General features: G+C 45.6%; 1 protein-coding gene across 2 annotated transcripts in view; it reads right to left on the reverse strand.

The window, feature by feature from the left end:
• The window catches only part of Dock1 (dedicator of cytokinesis 1), a 502,998-nt gene that overhangs the window by 385,861 nt on the left and 98,571 nt on the right, over positions 1-18,566 (reverse strand). For both annotated transcript variants that reach the window (XM_085693243.2, XM_085693242.2), the window contains exons 17-21: positions 14,834-14,937; positions 13,923-14,106; positions 9,108-9,205; positions 4,298-4,387; positions 3,873-3,973 (exon numbers count right to left, since the gene is read on the reverse strand). In XM_085693243.2, the coding sequence (XP_085549369.1) occupies positions 3,873-3,973; positions 4,298-4,387; positions 9,108-9,205; positions 13,923-14,106; positions 14,834-14,937 (577 nt within the window). The remainder of the gene's footprint in view (positions 1-3,872; positions 3,974-4,297; positions 4,388-9,107; positions 9,206-13,922; positions 14,107-14,833; positions 14,938-18,566) is intronic.

Below are 18,566 nucleotides of genomic sequence, written 5' to 3' on the forward strand. Positions count from 1 at the left end.
GAGGGCCTGCCTCGAAAAATAAGACAGAGAGTAAAGGAGAACCCCAGATATTAACATCTGACCTATGCATGTACACATACCTACACAGACATATGTAGAAAAACAACATACACACATATACACACATGCAATATTTTTAGATATTTTGAAATTTTTGAAAATTTTTATTTGATATGTATTGTTCTTTGCTTGCATATAATGTGTCTGGCACCTTCGGAGTCCAGAAGAAGGCATCAGATTGCCTGGAACTAGAGTTACAGGCTGTCGAGAGATAGCACATGGGTGCTACAAATCAAAATCGGATCCTCTGGAAGAGCAGTCCTCCGGCCCCCTACATGAAATGCTAGTTAAATCAAGAATAAGTGAGCAGGTTCGTGAGTGACCAAATGCGTAAGAAGGCATTTCTGACACTCATCAGGTTACAGCACCCCAGAAAGGAAGCCTGAGCCACTCAGGGGAGCCAGCCTGATAGTGTGAACTGAGTGTGTTCTGAAGGCTGACCTGCAGGGTCCATCTGCCATGGGACCCGACATTGGGAGCCACTCTTTGGAAAGTACCCAAAGCAAAAGCAACTCCGGTTAGCCCTTAATATCCGGGACACGGCTGAAATCCTGGCTAAGTCTGTCTTACTTGGCTCCTAGTATTGTCCCAAGATCCACAACACCTTTCCTTTCCACGTCTATTCCCATCCCCACTCGGCAGCAGCAACAAAGTCCACAGCACACACTTTGGCCATGGGAATCATTCCAGTACACTAATCAAGGAAAGGAATAAAATGATAATGCTAATGATTTACAAAGAGAATAGTCCAAATCCAGAAAATAAATCTGTAAGGTCATTTCCTACCTGCCCAGAGATCAAAACCTCTGGTCGGAACCAGAAAAGGCCAGAGCAAACGGAGCCTCAATGATGCCAATTGGGAGCCCAAGACAACCCCCATGAGACTCAGAGCACGGGACAGAAAAGAGCCACAGCATACAGTTATGAAGAGAAGTCCTCACAGGAGCACTCTTCTCTCATTTGGGTGAGTATTGGGTACAGCCTTGGTGTCCCAGCCTCCACTGACAGTGAGCGAAGGGAGCTGTGCTGGAGATGGGGTGCTAAAGGGAACACCCACTGCTGGGAGCCTTCGCTCTGCTTGTGCAGCTCTTTGGAAAGAAACACAAAAGATGGCAACACTTGTTTGGCACGGTGTCAGACGCCTTCAACCCCGGCATTTGGGAGGCACAGGCAGGTGAGCCCTTGACTCAGGGGCCATCCTAATCTACAAAGTGAGTTCCAGGCCAGAGATATAAAATGAGACCTGCAGATTTTATCAAGGAGCAGGATGAATGGAGATTCTGCTTTGACAATACACAGTGCTGGAGTTTCAACTGACCGACAGGACGTAAGCACCCAGAATGGAATAGAATAATATGCAGGGGCAGCCTTCAGTGGCGCTCCAAATCACAAGTCAAAACTTACACCTTTGGTGTTTCAAAACTGGAATAGTCAGATTCATTGCTTAGGAACCAAAGTTCCTTAGAATCAAGATTTTACTATTTTAAAGGCTGGTGAGATGGCTCAGTAGTTAGGATCACATTTTGCTCTTCCAGAGTAACCAAGTTTGGTTCCCAGCAGCCATGTACAACTGCCTGTCATGCCAGCTCCAGGAGAACTGGCGCCCTCTTCTGGACTCCGCAAAGATATGCACTCACATGCCCATATGCAAACAATTACAGACATATGTACATACAATTCAAAACTTTTAAGACTCTTAGGAAAAAAAGGATTTTACTATTTTAAGTGCAATGTCAAACATGTGGGGTCCTATTTTTTAGTAACTTACTTACATATAGGTCTTTCTTTTTTTAAACTAACTTTGGTAGTCAATGTAGAAAACAATGGATTGGCAGTTTATCAAAACGTAGTACAAATATCTATTTTCCAAAAAAACATATTTTTTCAGCAGACAGCACAGACAACAAGAGTGTGATGACTCTTACTTCTATTTCATCTAAGCTTAAAGATAAAATAGTGCTTTAATTTCTCCTGATGAATGATTTCCCAAAAACTAAACACATACCAACCCACACGCATGTATACACACACCACTTTTTCTCAAATGGGGTCTCATATAGCCCAGGCTGTTTTCATACTTATGTAGCACAGGAGTCTGAACTTCTGATCCTCTTAACTCCACCTTCTGAGTGCTGGGATTACAGGTGAGATCCATTACAAACAGGCTATAAGAGGCTGGGACTGGAACTAAGGGCTTCAGGCATGCTAAGCAAGCATTACAGAGATACACCCTGAGCCCCAAACTCCTGCATTTTCATTTTTTCCGCCAATCAGGATACCAACCCTCAGTAAGGTTGAGGCTCACATCAGACAGTAGATCCTATAGGCAGAATTCAGTGCTACTCTCAAAATTAGGAAGGCTACTCTCAAAACAGCTGATGAGTCATGGCTGGACAGAAAACTTTGCAATCGGCTTACATATGGAGATCCTGCTACGTGCAGAGACATGAGCTGGCCACATGCACAATCCAGGAATAGCCAAGCTTGGTCAATAGGACAAGAAGGCACTCCAAACTATTTCTCTCCCAGAAAGTCTATAAGAAAATGTCCAATATGCCAACCCACAGGGCATCTCCACTGAGCGAACAGAGGGCTTTAAATAAACATTACCAGAAGACGAACAAAAGGTTCATCACAGCTTGCTCTGCAGGCTCCAGGAGGTTCTGCAGCTCCCACCCTAGCCAGGGACACTACCCACCACCTGCCATGAACAGGCAGGACAGGGAAAGAAGGGACCTGCAGCACAAGACTGGACAGTGCATCCCACAGGGCTCCTAGGCTGGTAGCCCTGGGCCTTGAGTTCACAGCTCCCCACGGGCAGAGAACACAGGCATTCACAAGGTCTTCTCAGAACCATAGACGGGGCCTCATTTTATAGACTCTAAATTCTAAGTGTGGTTTTCCTAAAGAAATGGTCTGTGTGTGGCTTATTTTTTTTTAATTTTCAGTGCAATTACACAATTCAAAATTTGAGTACATGTCATTAAATCCTAACATGAAAGAGCAAGTAAATGAACCCCAACAACTGCTTTAATGCTTGCTGTCTAAGCATCAGGGTTTATTCTGAGCACTCTAATAACTCATTAAAATTCTCAAACAGGACTACAATATTATTCTCTTTTTATAGACAAAAAGGGTGAAGGCCAGAGAGGTTAAGCAAATTGCTTAAGATCACACAATTCATAAAGGACAGAGTTGTCATGTAAGCCCATGTATCCTGCATCCAGAATTGTGTTACTAAACAGGAGGTAACCTGCCTTGCTGGCCCAGGTGCCATACATCCCCTGTGTACTTAGACAGGGTTAGAGACAAAGGGCCCAGACAGACAGATAAAAATATATATGTATTTAAGTAGTTTAATAGCTAAAACTTGTGTAAGAAAAGGGAAGAAATGCTTTAGGGAAGAAGGAGTCTGGTTGAATAAAACGAAACTGCATCTTATGTACACTACAGGGCCAATATCCTCAAAATGGAAACATATCCGTTTATTCATTCATCAGATGCTTGTTGGGGAGCTGCAGCCGACAGGGAGCACACGTCCATAGATCAGCTTCATCGAACATAAACACAAATTTTCCAAGATAAATGGAAGGTAGGGAGGAGAATGAAGATTCATTCCAGAACATGAGGCTTATTTATCACAGATCTCTTCCAACAAGATTTTCAGGTCTGTTAAGAAACAAACAATGCTACCAAGTACGCCAGAGCTTTGAGCCGAGAAATGTAGTTATAGGCCAAAGTCGCAGAGGAAAATAACCGCGGACATCAGAGAAGGCAGCACTGGTTTTCAAACAATGCAGGAGGGAACTCACGTGTAGGCCAGGGTTGCGCTGAAGTGTTTCTTAATGTAAGTCTCCAAAACGGGATTAAAATGCTGAAATTTCCTATCCGCGATTAGTCCAATGATAAAGACCTGTCAACGTAACCAAAACAGGCTCAGGGGTGGCACGAGGAAAACCATCCTGGACTCTCCCTCTGCGACTTGAGGGAATAAGCTGGGAAGGTCCCTGCAACTAAGGCCATCCCCAGGTTTGGATCCTTCTACCCTCACAGGGATATTAACATAACTATAGTTTCACAGTCAAAGCGTCTTTGTGCTCCTTTGGGGTCCCTCTTTGATTGACTCCACAACTTTCAAGGCTTTCAAGGTGACTGAGATGGGTCCCTTCCCCCTTCAAAGGCGGCAGCATGAAAGAACACCTCACCCTCTGAGCAGATGAAAGGGAGGCCCCCTTACCAGAGCATCAAACACCAAGGTATCAAACGTCTCACTCTCAGAGTTCTCCATCATGATGTTGAAGAGGGCATCCAGGGTGTCCTGCAGGAACTGTAAAGGCACAAGAGGTCAGTGAAGAGCCCCTGCATACTTCTGTCCCCGGCCTGGGACAACCATGGGCTCTGGCCATTTATCTACCTTCATCTGATCATTTATCTACCTTTCCCCAGCCTTGGATATAAAACTTTAACTTACAGTCAGAGATGGCGGTACACACCTATAACCCCAACACTAGCACAGGAAGACTAGGAGTCCTGGGTCCACCTGAACTACAAAGTCTCAATAAATATATGAATCAAGTAGTTAAGGTTTTACTTAGGTGACCTGTGAACGAGGCAAAATTTCACATGATTGGATTGCAGACAAAAGAAGGTTATCCTGGGCCGAACGGAGAAAGACCAGAGCTAGGAGATGCCCTATGTCACCTGACTCTACCCATAGACCCTTCTCAAGCCTCCTTTTTCATATTTTCATAAGGACACAAAAGATTCGTCTATAGAAACCAAGTGTAAGATGCCATGATTGACAAGAAGAAGCCATAGCGCTTTCAGTTTAGAAAGGCAAAGACCTTCTACCAACCAAGCCATCAAGAAGAAAATAGGAGAGTATTTCTGCAGCCAAGGAAAGCTACAGTGTGCTGGAAAGTATTTATACCGTACCAGGAATCAATATACTGTTTCTACAGTCTACTGAAACTCAAAGAAGCAAGGCCATATAGGAAAGCAAAGCAGCATTCCTTAAATTAGGAAAAAAGTTAGACTTCAAAGGTATGTTACCCTAGAAGCCATCAAATCCCACACCCTAAGGAAGTTTAAAATGGACTAGACTAGATTATACTGAAGTGGTGTGATCTCTGGTGGCAGAGATGCCAAAGAATAAGTGGAACGATATACAATATCCCACTGGCCATAAAAAGAACAAAGTACAGATGCTTCATCACTAGCCAATGGGAACACCAACACTGAAACCACACAGACTCCCATGTCACAACCACTTTAGAGGCTACCACCAACATGGCGGAAAACAGTCCAGTGTGGGAGAGGATGCAGAGAAACGGGAGCCTATTGTGCATTCATGGCTGGGATAAGTATAAAATAGCACAGGGGCTTTGGAGAGCAGCTTGTCAATTCCTCAAAAACTTAAATACACAGCAATCTATAACTGAACAATAGCATTCCCAGATACACATCCCAAACAGAGGAAAACATAATGCTCACACAAAACCTGCCCACAAAGATCTAAAGCAGCACTGTTGACAATGGAAAAAGATGACAAAAATGTCCATCAACTGAAGAACAGGTGCTCAAAGTGTATGCTTTCTATCTACCTCTATCTACCCTCCCAACGGACTGTCACTCAGAAAAGCTACGGCACAGATGCTCTGTCCGCTAACTGAATGTGTACGTGGCACCCAACGACAGACAGGAGCTGGACTCAGAAGCCATGCTGCACCATTCCTTTATATTAAATGTCCAGAGCGGGCAAACACAGAGAAAGAAACAAGACTAACAGGTGATAGAGACTATGGGAAGTGACTGTTGGTAGCGCTGAATTTCCTTTGTGGGTAAGGAAAGCAGTACTTCTTAGATAGTAGTGGGGATTACACGACTCTAAAAATAATAAATAAATGAGCAGAGTCACAGGGGATAACGTATGGTATATAAGTTGTACCTCAAAAACAAAACCAAAAACAGAAAGAAAGAAAAAAACAAATGGAAGTAGGTGAAGTGCCACACAAGTAGAATATCAAAGGGGCGGCTGCAACAGATGTTGGGTTCAGCCTACACACAAGCACTCATAGGCTCTGGCAAGCAATACAGGGGATCTTAGATGTCACAGCCTATTGCAGACTAAGGAACCTGTTCCTAAACTAGTGCCGGCTCCCACTGTCCACCTGTGCTTCATGCTTTAAAATTAGAAGAACTAGCAGGAGAACCAGGGCTCAGAGAGACATGAGTCACCGTTGTGTGCCGCTGGCTACCCCAGCTCTACTTCACAGAGAAAAGGGTACACACAACCGGCAGAAGGTAAACGACCCTTTCCATCAAGAACTCCAGTCTGGACACGACAAGATCTTAATCAATCCTGATTATCTGGGTCTGTACAACCTTGTTACATCCCCCATCATTTTCAGATTGTAAATCTTCGCAAAGGTCAAAGCTTCCTGCCATCTGCTAACAGCCCAATGTCCCTGAAAACAGGCACCCTGGGTACCAAGCTTACCGCTTACCACAACTTACACAAACTCCCTGCAACAGATCTACCAATGGGACTAAGACAAATGACACGACCCAGAATCAGAACTGGAGAGAGCAGAGTCTCCTCCTTTGGGCACAGCACCTGGTAGTCGGGGGCAAATATCTGGAAAGGGTCCCCACCTACAGCTAAAGGCCTGCTGCCCAGACCCCTCCTCGTCACCCCTCACTCCAAATACCTAACGAGGAATCCAAAAGCCACCTTGATTCTCCACTTCCATGGGAATCCACTTCTCTCACCAAACATACAAATTCCTTTCTCAATCCATCAAACACTGCTGTCCCTTCTCCACCAGTTATAAAAATACACAAGAGAGTCGTGGAATAAATAGGATATACCCCACCATCTATCAGTGTCTCTAAATAAAGAAGAAAGGGCCCTGTAAAACCGGCTCCCTCAAGTCCTGCTGACCAACAACACTGTATGACTTAGGCAAGTCAGTTTATCTTTCCAGGAACAGCATGGGTGAAGTACGGTGGCAGAGGGGAAGGAACAAGTCAAGCACACCAGGTAAGGCTAGGTGAGGTTACCCCAGGCCAGCCACAAGAACCAGTGAATACTAGAAGGACCACTAGATTAATCCGAAGAAGGTAGAGATAGGGGAATTACTTCCAAGGATGAATATTCAGATATAAGAGTACATTAGCTAAAGGGAATAAAGAAGAAGACAAAATTATCCTAGATTGTTTTTTCCTGGTGCGACACCAAGTCAACAGAAGTACAATGAATCCGTGACACAAGGACTTTAGAATGAAAGACAAAATTTCATTAAATGCATGTCTTTCAAAGTACATTCGTTTATCCGCCCAGTTTCCATCTGAACTGGGGATTTGGAACCCAAGGAAGTATAAAATGCAATTAACGCTGTCCAAGCCATTGGTACAAGCACAGGACTGAAGAGATGATTAAAATTTTAAGATTAGCGAGGGTGTGTTGGAGCGGCTACACAACGGACGCGGGAAAGTAGTGCGACCAAATTAATTCACGCTGAAGTTAAACACGTTGCCGGTTAATTAAGGCCATTTTAAGTAATTAATTTTCCAGAGATAAGGCAGTCCCCTACTGCATACTCTTCTCACAGAGAGTGAAGAACTGAAGAGGCCAAACCAAGCAGTGGAGAACTGACTGATGAAACACCATAGGCCACTGGCCAGCTTAGCATCCCCCTGGACCTCAGGGATCACCCTGACCGCGATAACATATTTGGGCAAAGGGATGGCATCCAAGAACCTTATATACAACATGGGAGAAGAACCCAAGGTAGGGAAGAAGTCTGATGCACAGTATTAGATAATAAGAGGGAAAGAACTTGGTGCTTAGGGAAACTCAGATCATGGCTCTGACACAGGCTCCAGGTCAGGACACTGAGTAGGGAGGGCTGAATAAATAAATAACTGTACCCACACAGTGCAGAGAGTCTCTGTGGAGCACTCAGCTACAAATCATACATCACATGCCCTCGCCAAGGCTTGAGGACCATGGGGATGAGTGGGCAGAAAGACATTAAGAGTCAGAGATCAGAAAGGTCCAGGGTGAAACGGAGTCTTCTGGATGGGATGGCTAGCGGCTCTCGTGAACACGCGGCAGCTGTGGGCGTCTGCACAAGGCCTGCTCAAGACGAAGCTAGATGAGACCGTCCCACAAAATGAGGCGTTATGGACAGTTGATGGTTTCTCGGGGAGAGTTTGCTTTCTTTAAGGCCATGGCTCCTTAGTGGGTGAACCATGCTCCAATGAATGGTTCCCTGTCCAGGAGTATGGGGGCTTCAGGAATTGGAATTTATGGTTCTGAAAAATGTGTTTCTAAAAGGACATGAAGTTGGGAAGGGGAGTGGTGAGGTGCTGGGATGAAACGGAGAGGAACTGAGGAGAGGAGGAAGGTGAATGTCATCAAAGTGTCCCACATGAAATTTCCAAATAATGAATTATTTCCATAAACGCACTCAAAACAACCAAAACTAATTCATACCTAACATTTCCCCAGAGTCAAAATGTGAGGCTTGAACATGAGCTCAATGCCACACAGAAAGGAAATGACCACGTCAGACTCTTGGTGCTTGCGATATTTCTACCATGCCCAAAGCTGACTCTCAAGTCATTCTGAGTAACATGAATCAGTCAGTTAGAAGGATGGTGGCAATGACCACAGTAAGAGTGAAAAGCCCGGTACACACAAGACAGCCCCCAAGGGTTACAACCAGACTACCATGTCCCATGAGACCCCAAGAACCCAGAGAAGAAGGCAATGTTGTGACTGAAACGGGTCACTGGGCGCTGTCAGCACAGCACCGAGGACTCATCAGAAGAGGAAACAGCACCTAGGAGCAGGTGGATTCAAAGCCCACACCTTCCAAATTCAGCCAGATAACCCTTCCAAGAGGTGCCCCGCAGTACTGCACACATATCCTTAAGTCACTGCTGAGAGATTATAACTAGGAACTTGGACTCCCCTGGGGTCAGTGTGTGAGAATCGACATGAAACATGAGACCAAGCCTCCCTCCACAGCCCACGTTACCTTCACCACCTCACCACCGTCCACCTTCATCAACTGCCTCAAGTTCTGCTGCAGAAGGTTGGTGTTAGATCTCCACTTCAGCAGCCCCAGGAGGTCCACTGCAAACAGAACGCAAGAATCAGCTCCCAGTTCCCAGGAGAATTTTGTCTCAAATCATGCAGCATGTGGGGTTCTCGGCGAACACTTCTCAAAAGAAAACGCAACTCAATTTCCGAAGGTTCGCCTGCTAAATATTTCATTACTGAGTGCCAACATACTTAACACCAGTGCAGCTGAATTCATTATTTCCAGCCACATTTACCATGAAATGATTTTCCTGTAGGAGCTTTCAAAACGCATTTGGGAACCAAAACAGGGTGGTGTTTTCCATCTATTGGAGACAGCGACCAACTAGCGTAACATTTGAAAGAGGCTGCCCACCCAGACAGAGCTGCCAAGACCCTGTCCCCCAAGTGGCTTTTCCTGCTCAAGAACAAATATCTATGTTTTTAAAATAAAATAAAGCAAAGCTAAGTCCTGAAACAGGAAGTTAAGCAATGGGTTGAGCCCCAGACTGTGAAGAATTGCGAGTTCTCCTTGAGCTGCCTGCTGCCCTCCGAGCTGTTTGTGAGCTTTGGTAGAAAAGGCCAGAATAGAATATGCTAGATTTCAAAGATTCGAAGGAAGGGAGCTACAGCTGTATTATATGCACATACTTGTGAGGAGTGGGGGGAGTGAAAGGGGGTGTCCACAAGTGTCCACGTAGAGGTCCAAGATCAACCTCAGGTATTTATTGCTCCTGAACCAGTCTGCATATTGCCTTTTAAGACAGGATTCCTCACTGAATCTGAAGTTGAACTCAATAGGCTGGGCAAGGAGCTCCAGGAATCCACCTGTCTCCACCCTCCCACCCACCCCAAATGCTAGGGTTACAGTCACATAACTTCTGCTTTGATGTGGGTACTAAGGACCCATATCATAGCCTCATGTTTTCACAGCAGGGATTCTATAAGCAGAGACATTTTCCCAGGCCTTGTTTTTTTTGTTTTCAAAGCTTGAAGGGTTTTGCTTAAGACATTAAGATGCTTTCTAAGGTAGGAAGACAGAACGGAAGCCCCGTCCAGGAAAGCATGCATGCCTGCACTCGTTCACTTGCACTTCTACCACTGTGCCATGACTTGAAAAATGCAACTAGCAAACTGCATCTAATCTACTGCTCATGGGTCTGAGGAACATCAGCTACCAAAAGAGACCGCAGGCATCAAAATAAATAAATAACCATATAAATAAAGACAAGTCTCACACGAACACAGAAAGCAAGCATGTAATTTTGGATCCAGGTAAGAATTTGGTAAACAGACAGGCATTCTAATTTCAGAATCAAACCACACAAAAACCATCTACCCCGGACAGATTTTCATGTATTTCACATCACCTCGGGCATCACTGACGACTCAAAGAGTAACACAGAGGGGGGCGGCGCACAGCACCCACATACACTGTGGGTTATGTAAAGCCAGCTGAGTCACACAGTAACTACAGAACACTGGGCAGGGAGTTTCCCTTGTTTTCTTCTCTGAAACAGCGGGTACAATGCTGCATAATTTGCAGCTCAGATAAAAGAATTCAATGATACAACACGCAGGCAAGCTTATCACAACACCCAACACAAAATGCAACCAGCAGCAGTCCTTCAAATATGAAAGGAGCGAAAAATGCAGGGCGGAAGCCGATGTGTTGTGATTTCTATCTGAAAGCCAAGGAACGAGAAAGAATACATCTTGTCCTGACACACTCCCGCTCCCAGGGTTAGGGAATATTTCCATCTCGCAGGCAATCAATGTTTCTCTAATGAAGACCAATGTATCATCTGAACGCCTTTCATGGCAAGTTTGGTGTCACGTGTGATGTGGCCAGGCTGCGCCCGATCTCTATATTGCACCTTTCCATTTTTATTTAGTTACTTTTTCTTGGGTGTTGTGTTTTTGTTTTGTTTTGCTGTTTGTTTGTTTGTCTGTTTATTACGTTTTGAGATAGGGCTCACTAGACAGGTCATTATAAGACATGTACTGCCGCTCTGGGCTCTGTACAGCAGATATGAGAAAAAAGTTCAAATGAGTAAATTAATAGATCACCTCATTGGGGTGAAAACAGCTTGGCCCAACCCCACAGAGCTACCAGTCAGAAAAGGCCTCCTCGCTCCATCCCCTGTTCCCAGGGACTCAACACAGTTGGATTCATAATTATTCTTTGTTTCATGACTCCTTTCCTTCTCGTTACACAGTAAGCTAATTGAGTAAGGAACCACATCACACAGCGCTTTCCTATCCCCTATGGCAGCATGCACAGTGTTGAGGACAGAGATCCTTAATACAAATCTTGATGAATAATTCAGCCCCCTGCTTTTTTCCCTAAGTAATGGAACTTTGCAGGCACAAATTATGGTTGCAGGAAAATGATTCCCTCAGAGGAGAAGCTGGGACTCCACACTCAGATGCCAACTGGGGCACCCCCAACTTATATACTCCTGCCATGGCACAATCCCAAAAAGGGGTATCAGTGCTGGCATGAAATGAAAGCCAGATTCCTCCTTCTGTTCAGCGAGCAGCATCACTTTGGAATTTCCTTGTTGCTTGGCAACAGCTGCTGCTGAGACCAGGGCTCTCTCCCTGGGTACCAGAGAGGGAATCACCCTGCAGATGGTGAGATTCAAGGAGCTGGAAGGTGAAAGGAGGAATCCACACATCACCCTGGGAGGTTTCCTCCCCTCCCACCCCGACTCTCTCTCTGGAAGGGATGTGTGGTTTAAAAAAGATACTGTGGATGAGACTTGTTATGAAAGGAAATTATGATCACATTTCAAATCACATCTAGCAATCAATGCATCTGGAACCTGACCCATATATAAGACGGTGGCTTCCTCCACAGTGAAAAGTGACCCACAGCAGATCTCAGTACCTTCTGGGGTAAAGCACCACACTAGGCCAATGACCCAAAAGGGGACCCTACCACTAGCCAGCATCAAATGACGCGAGAACACTAGCTTGTTGAGCATCCGCAGAGAATTTCAGTCCTAGAACAGGAAGATTCTTTCCGCAGCTCGGTCGCAAGCTGGAGCCCACACAGCTGACTCATGTCCCCTGGGCACCAAACTCCTGCACATCCTCCCCTCCCCCATGGCTTGCACAAATCTAGTCCCTCAGGGAAGGAGTTTCATTTGCTGGTGGGGATTACCACAGGGCAGTAAATTAAGACCCTTCAGAAATGATTCAGACAAATCCACGATGACTTAGCAATCAGGAAGTATCCAGATGGCCCCAGGGTACCAGTATTCACAGAGACCCAAACAACCCAAAAGTGTCTGGAGAACTTACAGCACCTCACTACTATTTTACACGGAAGTCGATGGTGAGAAAACATCCCTGGGCAGGGCAGAGAAAGGTGGGAGCAGCAGGCTTTGGAAGACATCTGACCCAGGGCTGGCATGCCTAAGCCCTCAGGACACCAACATTTCTCTCCTTCAGAGCCCCATCTTCCAAAGGACAGAGTTAGCTCTGTGCTAGGTTTATCCTGCCAGAGTCCAAAAGATGCTTATCCCTCAGCAAATCTCAAACTCCAGCCATGACTGACAGACAACACAGAGATGTGATTCCTGATAAATGGCAGACATTAATAATCACAATTCACATCAGGCAGTTAAGAGAGAAAAAAATTGGATTTTCAAGCTCCATTTCAAGAGAGCATAAAGTCTCTGCACAGCTATGATACGGCCACATTAGGAGGATGCGGGTTTTAAATGAAGGATTTGTGCGGAGAGCCTCTGCCTCCTCCAGACAGAGTCACGGCAACAGTACTTGGTGTGCTCTGAATAAGAAATGTCTCCACCGGACTGCCTTGTTTCTGGGGAGGCTGCAAGCGGTGGGAAATAAACTCAGTCAGCCCAGGGACGAGAGGAAGCCGCTGATGAGTGACCTGCCACATTAGGCTGAGCTGAGCGTACATGAATCAGCAAAGAGGCCTTATCTCACACCACAAGGGGCCTAGACAATGTCGGGCAGACCAACTTCTCCAAAGAAAGATAACCAGGGATTTATCTCAAAGAGAAGTTAATATGGGGGAAGACACCAAGAAGAAAGGTACCTCGAAATGGTTGATCTACATACTGGTCAGAAAGTTCTGGAAGCAGGCATTATTCACATGGGTTCAGAGGACCTTTATTCAAGGTCATTCCAGGGTTCAACTCCATTCTCAGATCTGATTTCAAATCTTACATACATTCCCTGATGCCTTGCTTCTTTCTTTTGTCTGGAAAGTATCTCGAAAGGAAGTCCAGGGCTGGCAAGATGGCTGAGGGGTAACAGAGCATGCCAACAAGCCTGATGAAACTAAGTTCAGTGCCAGGCAGGGGTGGCACACGCCTTTAATCCAAGTACTTGGGAGGCAGAGGCAGGTAGATCTCTGTGAATATGAGGCCAGCCTGGTCTACAAGAGCTAGTCCCAGGACAGTTAGGGCTGTGATACAGAGGAAGAACCAGTTCCTACAACTTGTCCTCTGACTGCCCCCTCAACACACACACCTCAAATAAATACATGTTTAAAAATAAAAATAAGTCCTCTCATTGTTTGATCTCCCTGCAGAGTTAATCCTTAGACAAAAATAGAAGCGTGAATCTTAAACTATGACGGATGCCGCCTCCTCTGCCCGAGTGCATCGACATTTATGTGGGTCCTTAGCAAAGGACAGAGTGAATGACGTCCACGCACCCACAGCAAACTCCTCCACTTGACAAGTAGTCACAAAGAATGTGTTTGAGAGGGCGGGATTCTAGAACTCACCATTCTGGGTCAGTTTGGTGGAGCACACCAGCGTGGAGATCTGGAAAGAGTCCTTGCTGATGGTACAACTCCCCAGACTCTGCATGCCCTTTCCCGTGGCCGAGTGGCCCTTTTCTTCCAACTCTGCCTTGGTAGAAGGGAGACTCAAGTATGTGGCTGCATCTTCCAGCTTCTTGGCTTCGGCCTGCGGGTTTGATTGGACAGTGTGTGAATCAACATTCATCAAGGCCACCATGTAGGTTTTGCATGCTTTCTTAGGCTGACTCCTTTCTCCCCTCACACCCCCTTCTATGCTGTACTCAACAATGTACTTTAACAATGGTCCCTCTTCCTGCACATTAATTCACATCCCAAGCCTTCGTACACAGCACCAAATGTGTTATTGCCTGTCATCGTCTCTCGTTAGGAACAGCAAAAGGGTTGGTCATCATAACTGCTCATTTACATAATTAAATGTAGCTCAGTGCTGGTGAGCAGCTCTCTCCTTGGGGTGGGAAATGTCAGCTGTGATGTTCATCTTGATCACAGGCTTGATTGGAGTAAGAAGTTAATGGAGTTTGGGGAAGCACACCTCTAAGTGTATCTATGACTGAGAATTAAATATGAGGGAAAAGTTACCTTCTGAAACCAGGTACATTCAGAGATTAGGGACCATCATGGAATAAGAGAAAGTCTACTTCCGCGGTACTCCCTTACTCTGCTTCCTGACCGCCATGCTGTGAGCTGCCCCATCACATCCACGAAGGACCAAAAGCCCTGGAAGCCGTACCAGAACGCACCCTGCCTCCCTTTAGCTATTTTCCTCAGATGTGTAGCCACAGCCTGGGAAATGAGCAGCTCAGCTCAGGTGAGGAGGTTGCAAAAGACTGATCACAAAAGTGTCCCCAGTGTCCCAGAAACAATGTGCACACCTTGTAGACAATAAGGTCATGCTCCCCATCTCTCAGGGTGGTCCCATCGTATCTCATCAGCTTCACAAAGGCCAGTGCGAAGATTTTCTCAGATTTATCCTTAGCTGCAAAGAAAACCAATAATCACCCTCAGCTACACTGAGGACAAAGTGACATAAGCACCTTCACCGGACTGCACTGCTGAAGCCAATGGACGACGTAGAGAAATGGACCACAGTCGAGACTAGGAAGACTGTATCACAGAAGGATCAGCTGTCCGCAAACCAGTTCAAATGCTCAGCAATTCAAAGGCTCAGGGAAGAAGAGATTGTGGCCTGTAAGAACTGATCCCAGAATAAAGAGCATGAGGGTTTTGCAGAAGAACGTGGAGGAAGGTTCATGATGCTACAATTCCAGGGGAGTACAGAACAACAAAAGCAAACATGGTGTGCTTTAAACCGGAATAAAGAGAGACTATGGTGTGAACTGGGGTAGAAACCTAAGACATGGCAAAGGGCTAGTTCAGGGAAAGAAAACTGCTCAGCAATGCAGAAAACAATAGAGTCTAAAGAACACCACTTACCACAGGGGGCGTGAAGATCTGATTGGAAAATTCTAGAGTCTTTAGTAAGAAAGTGCAACAGTCAAACATGCATGCCCTCCCTTCGTTTATTCAAGTTTCTCTACAGCATCTAAAAGAATCAGTTGCCTGCTTATACATGTTCTTGCATCTGATGGATTTTTCTTCATGGTTCTCATCACTAGTGAATAAGAGTGTAGGGGAGGGGAATTGTTATTGTTATTGCTACTGTCAGTCTACTGAGCCCTGGAATCTAAAAGTTTGCAAGCATGCGTGTGTGTCTGTGTATGTGTATACATGTGTATGCATGTATTGTATATATGTGAACATATGTGTGTAAGTTTATGTCTATAGATGTATATTTTGTATGTCCATGTGTGCATATATGTGTGTATGCTTGTGTGTATGTGTATGTTACAAAGGTAGGAATGTACATGTGTGTATATATATGTGAGTGTGTTTATATGTTTGTGTATTATGTATAGGTATGTATGTGCATGTGTATATGTATGTATATGTGTATATGTGTGAGTGTATCTATGTGTATATGTGAACACGTAGATATGTATATGTGTATCTATGTGTGTATGTGAACACGTAGATATGTATATGTGTATCTATGTGTGTATGCATGTGTGTATATGTGTGTATATGAGTGTATATGTGAGCTGATAAGCATATACGGGTATATATGTGTGAATGTGTGTGTGTATTATTTTACTGCCATTTCCTAGTGCATAAAATAAAGCCTGACAAATAATAGCTACTCAAAAAATACTAGCACTAGTTATGGAGATGACCGACAAACAGGAAAGATCTGTTTAAAAGATTCCTTTTAAGCACCAAAGGAAACATAACCTGGAAGCGTGCACAAGAGTGAAGGAACAGAGCCCTGTGGCTGGATGGTTAGAACAGGTGTCTCTGAGAAGGCAGATGGACCGTATGACAAGACGACAGGGAAGTAGCAATGGGGACTCCCTCCTCTGAGGACAGAAGGTCAAGTGGCTGGTGAGTGAGGCAGTGAGAGGCACAGGACAGTGGGGATAGGTAACAGAGTCAGGACCGAAGGGATGAAGTGCACAAGCTGCCATCCAAGGATGGCACAGACAGTGAGGTGCAGAGCCAGAAAATGGGTCAAAAGTCTGTTTAGAAAGGAAGGGACAGAGGCAAGACATGGAAAGAGTACACATCCACCTTCCTCCAGTTAAGGGGCTCAATGCATTCATCCCATGGCCTCAGTGCCCAAAAAGGCATACCTTACTTATCCTGCTGGTCACAATCCCTTCCTTATATGCCACAGGGGCTCAGTAAATGCGGGCTAATGAGTTAGTTAAAGGACAGTCAACCAACCAAAACAGAGAGACACAGAAACAGAAGAGATGTGCTTACTCATCTACAAGACAACTTTACAGAGGAACAGCACGAACTCAGAGTCCCATGAACTATACTGCAGAAACCCACATGGTCTTGAAGAGTAGCCAAGGCTACCCTACCCAGACAAGTCCAATCAAAAATGAATCAGCTTCTGACTAGACCATGAAGACATATCTACAACACAGGAACCGATGTGTGGACATGGCCAAAAGCTGCCAGTGGGGAATGTTCTCACATGCTGCTTTCTAGTTCAACCTAGATCACGGCAGGGGACACCCTCTCACTTCCTCCTCTCCATCCCCAGCTCTAAGGTGGAAAGCAGCTAGTAAGGGGCTACTGGGCAGCAAAGGAGACAAGATGACTGAATTCCTTGCTTCTCTGACCCAGGCTGTGTACTCAGGCTCAGCTGTAGCAGCCCCTACGGCCGCCTTGAGTAGCTGGCAAACAGGATCTCATGACCACCATGTTTACAATGCTCAACATGTCTCCAGAACCCCACAAGTGTGGCCTTAGAGACTTCATTAATTATGCAAATGTGTCTTGGCATGCCGGGTGATAGCATCTTATCTATAATGAATACTTACTTAAAACTGATGAGAAAAACAAGGATTTTAAAAATTAGAATGCTAGAGATCGTCCTCTGCCCTGGTATAATTCATTAATTAAGGGGAACGAGTGAGTTAAGTAAGGGGCTCCAGAGTCATTCTGACACAGTCCTCTATGGAATCCTGAACTCTTCCCCACTGCGCTTCCTACACGGAACCAGGAGGTTCCACAGTCCCTTACCGGCCTTGAGATAATAAGTGTCCAAAAAGCCAAGCCTGTTCTACACATGGCCTTCCCAGCTTTCCAAGAGTGCTGAAGTTCCTGCTGCCTGCTCAGCAAAGCTCTGGCCCATACTTGGATCACACCTGGGCTGTTGAACCTGTGCAGGACACACCTGTGCCCTGGAAACCCCTTTGGCCAGTCCCCATCTGCAGTCAGGTCACATTTTAGTCCTGGCCACCATTCCTCAGGTGGTCCTACACACTAACACCATTCTGCCACTTAGCCCATAGTCTGCAAGAGGGGAGCCTTCATCTCCTTGTTATACAGACAGGTGCTGACCAAAGACTAGGAAATGGAAGTGGCCTTGCCATTCCCTCTTAGTGTAGCACTAAGGCATGGGATAGACCCAGAGTTGTTTTAAGGGTCACTAACTCAAAAGCCTCTACCCCGAATTTATGTGTGACATGGGAATTCTGGTTGACTCTGAGGGCCTCTGGTGAGGTCTGAGTCAAACGCCACAGTGAAGCGCCTATTAGGGTCAAGGTTACACGTTCACAATCAGGAACCACGTCCATCATCCTGGGGTTTCAGGCATCCAGGGAGGGTACTATGCACACTGAACAGAACCTGGCCTTCTACCTACAGGCCCAAACATGGCCTGGCCCTCAGGCAAACACAATAGCAAAGCGCCACATCTCTAGCTGCCCTTCATTCACCTGCTTCTCACATCTAAAGTGACCTCTGAGGATCTGTTAACCCACCCCCTGACCTTTTCACACTGTTCAGACGGGATTAGGAGAGGTGGCTGCCATGCCCTCCTTCTATCCCATAATGATGCATCACAATGGGTCCTGGCTGTTTTGGAGTCTTTGTTTAACCACCTCCTGGCCTTGCACACTCTAAAAGTATGCACCCTTATAGGCTGATGCTCACCTATGGCTCTCCAGATCTGTAGGACTTATGCCCGCTCCCTGCTAACTCCTACAAAGGACAGCAGCCCAGGCTTCTCCGTGGCCCTTCCCAGAGGACCAC

Source organism: Myodes glareolus, chromosome 7 (assembly GCF_982192425.1).
Source record: "Myodes glareolus chromosome 7, mMyoGla1.1, whole genome shotgun sequence".
Taxonomy (NCBI): domain Eukaryota; kingdom Metazoa; phylum Chordata; class Mammalia; order Rodentia; family Cricetidae; genus Myodes; species Myodes glareolus.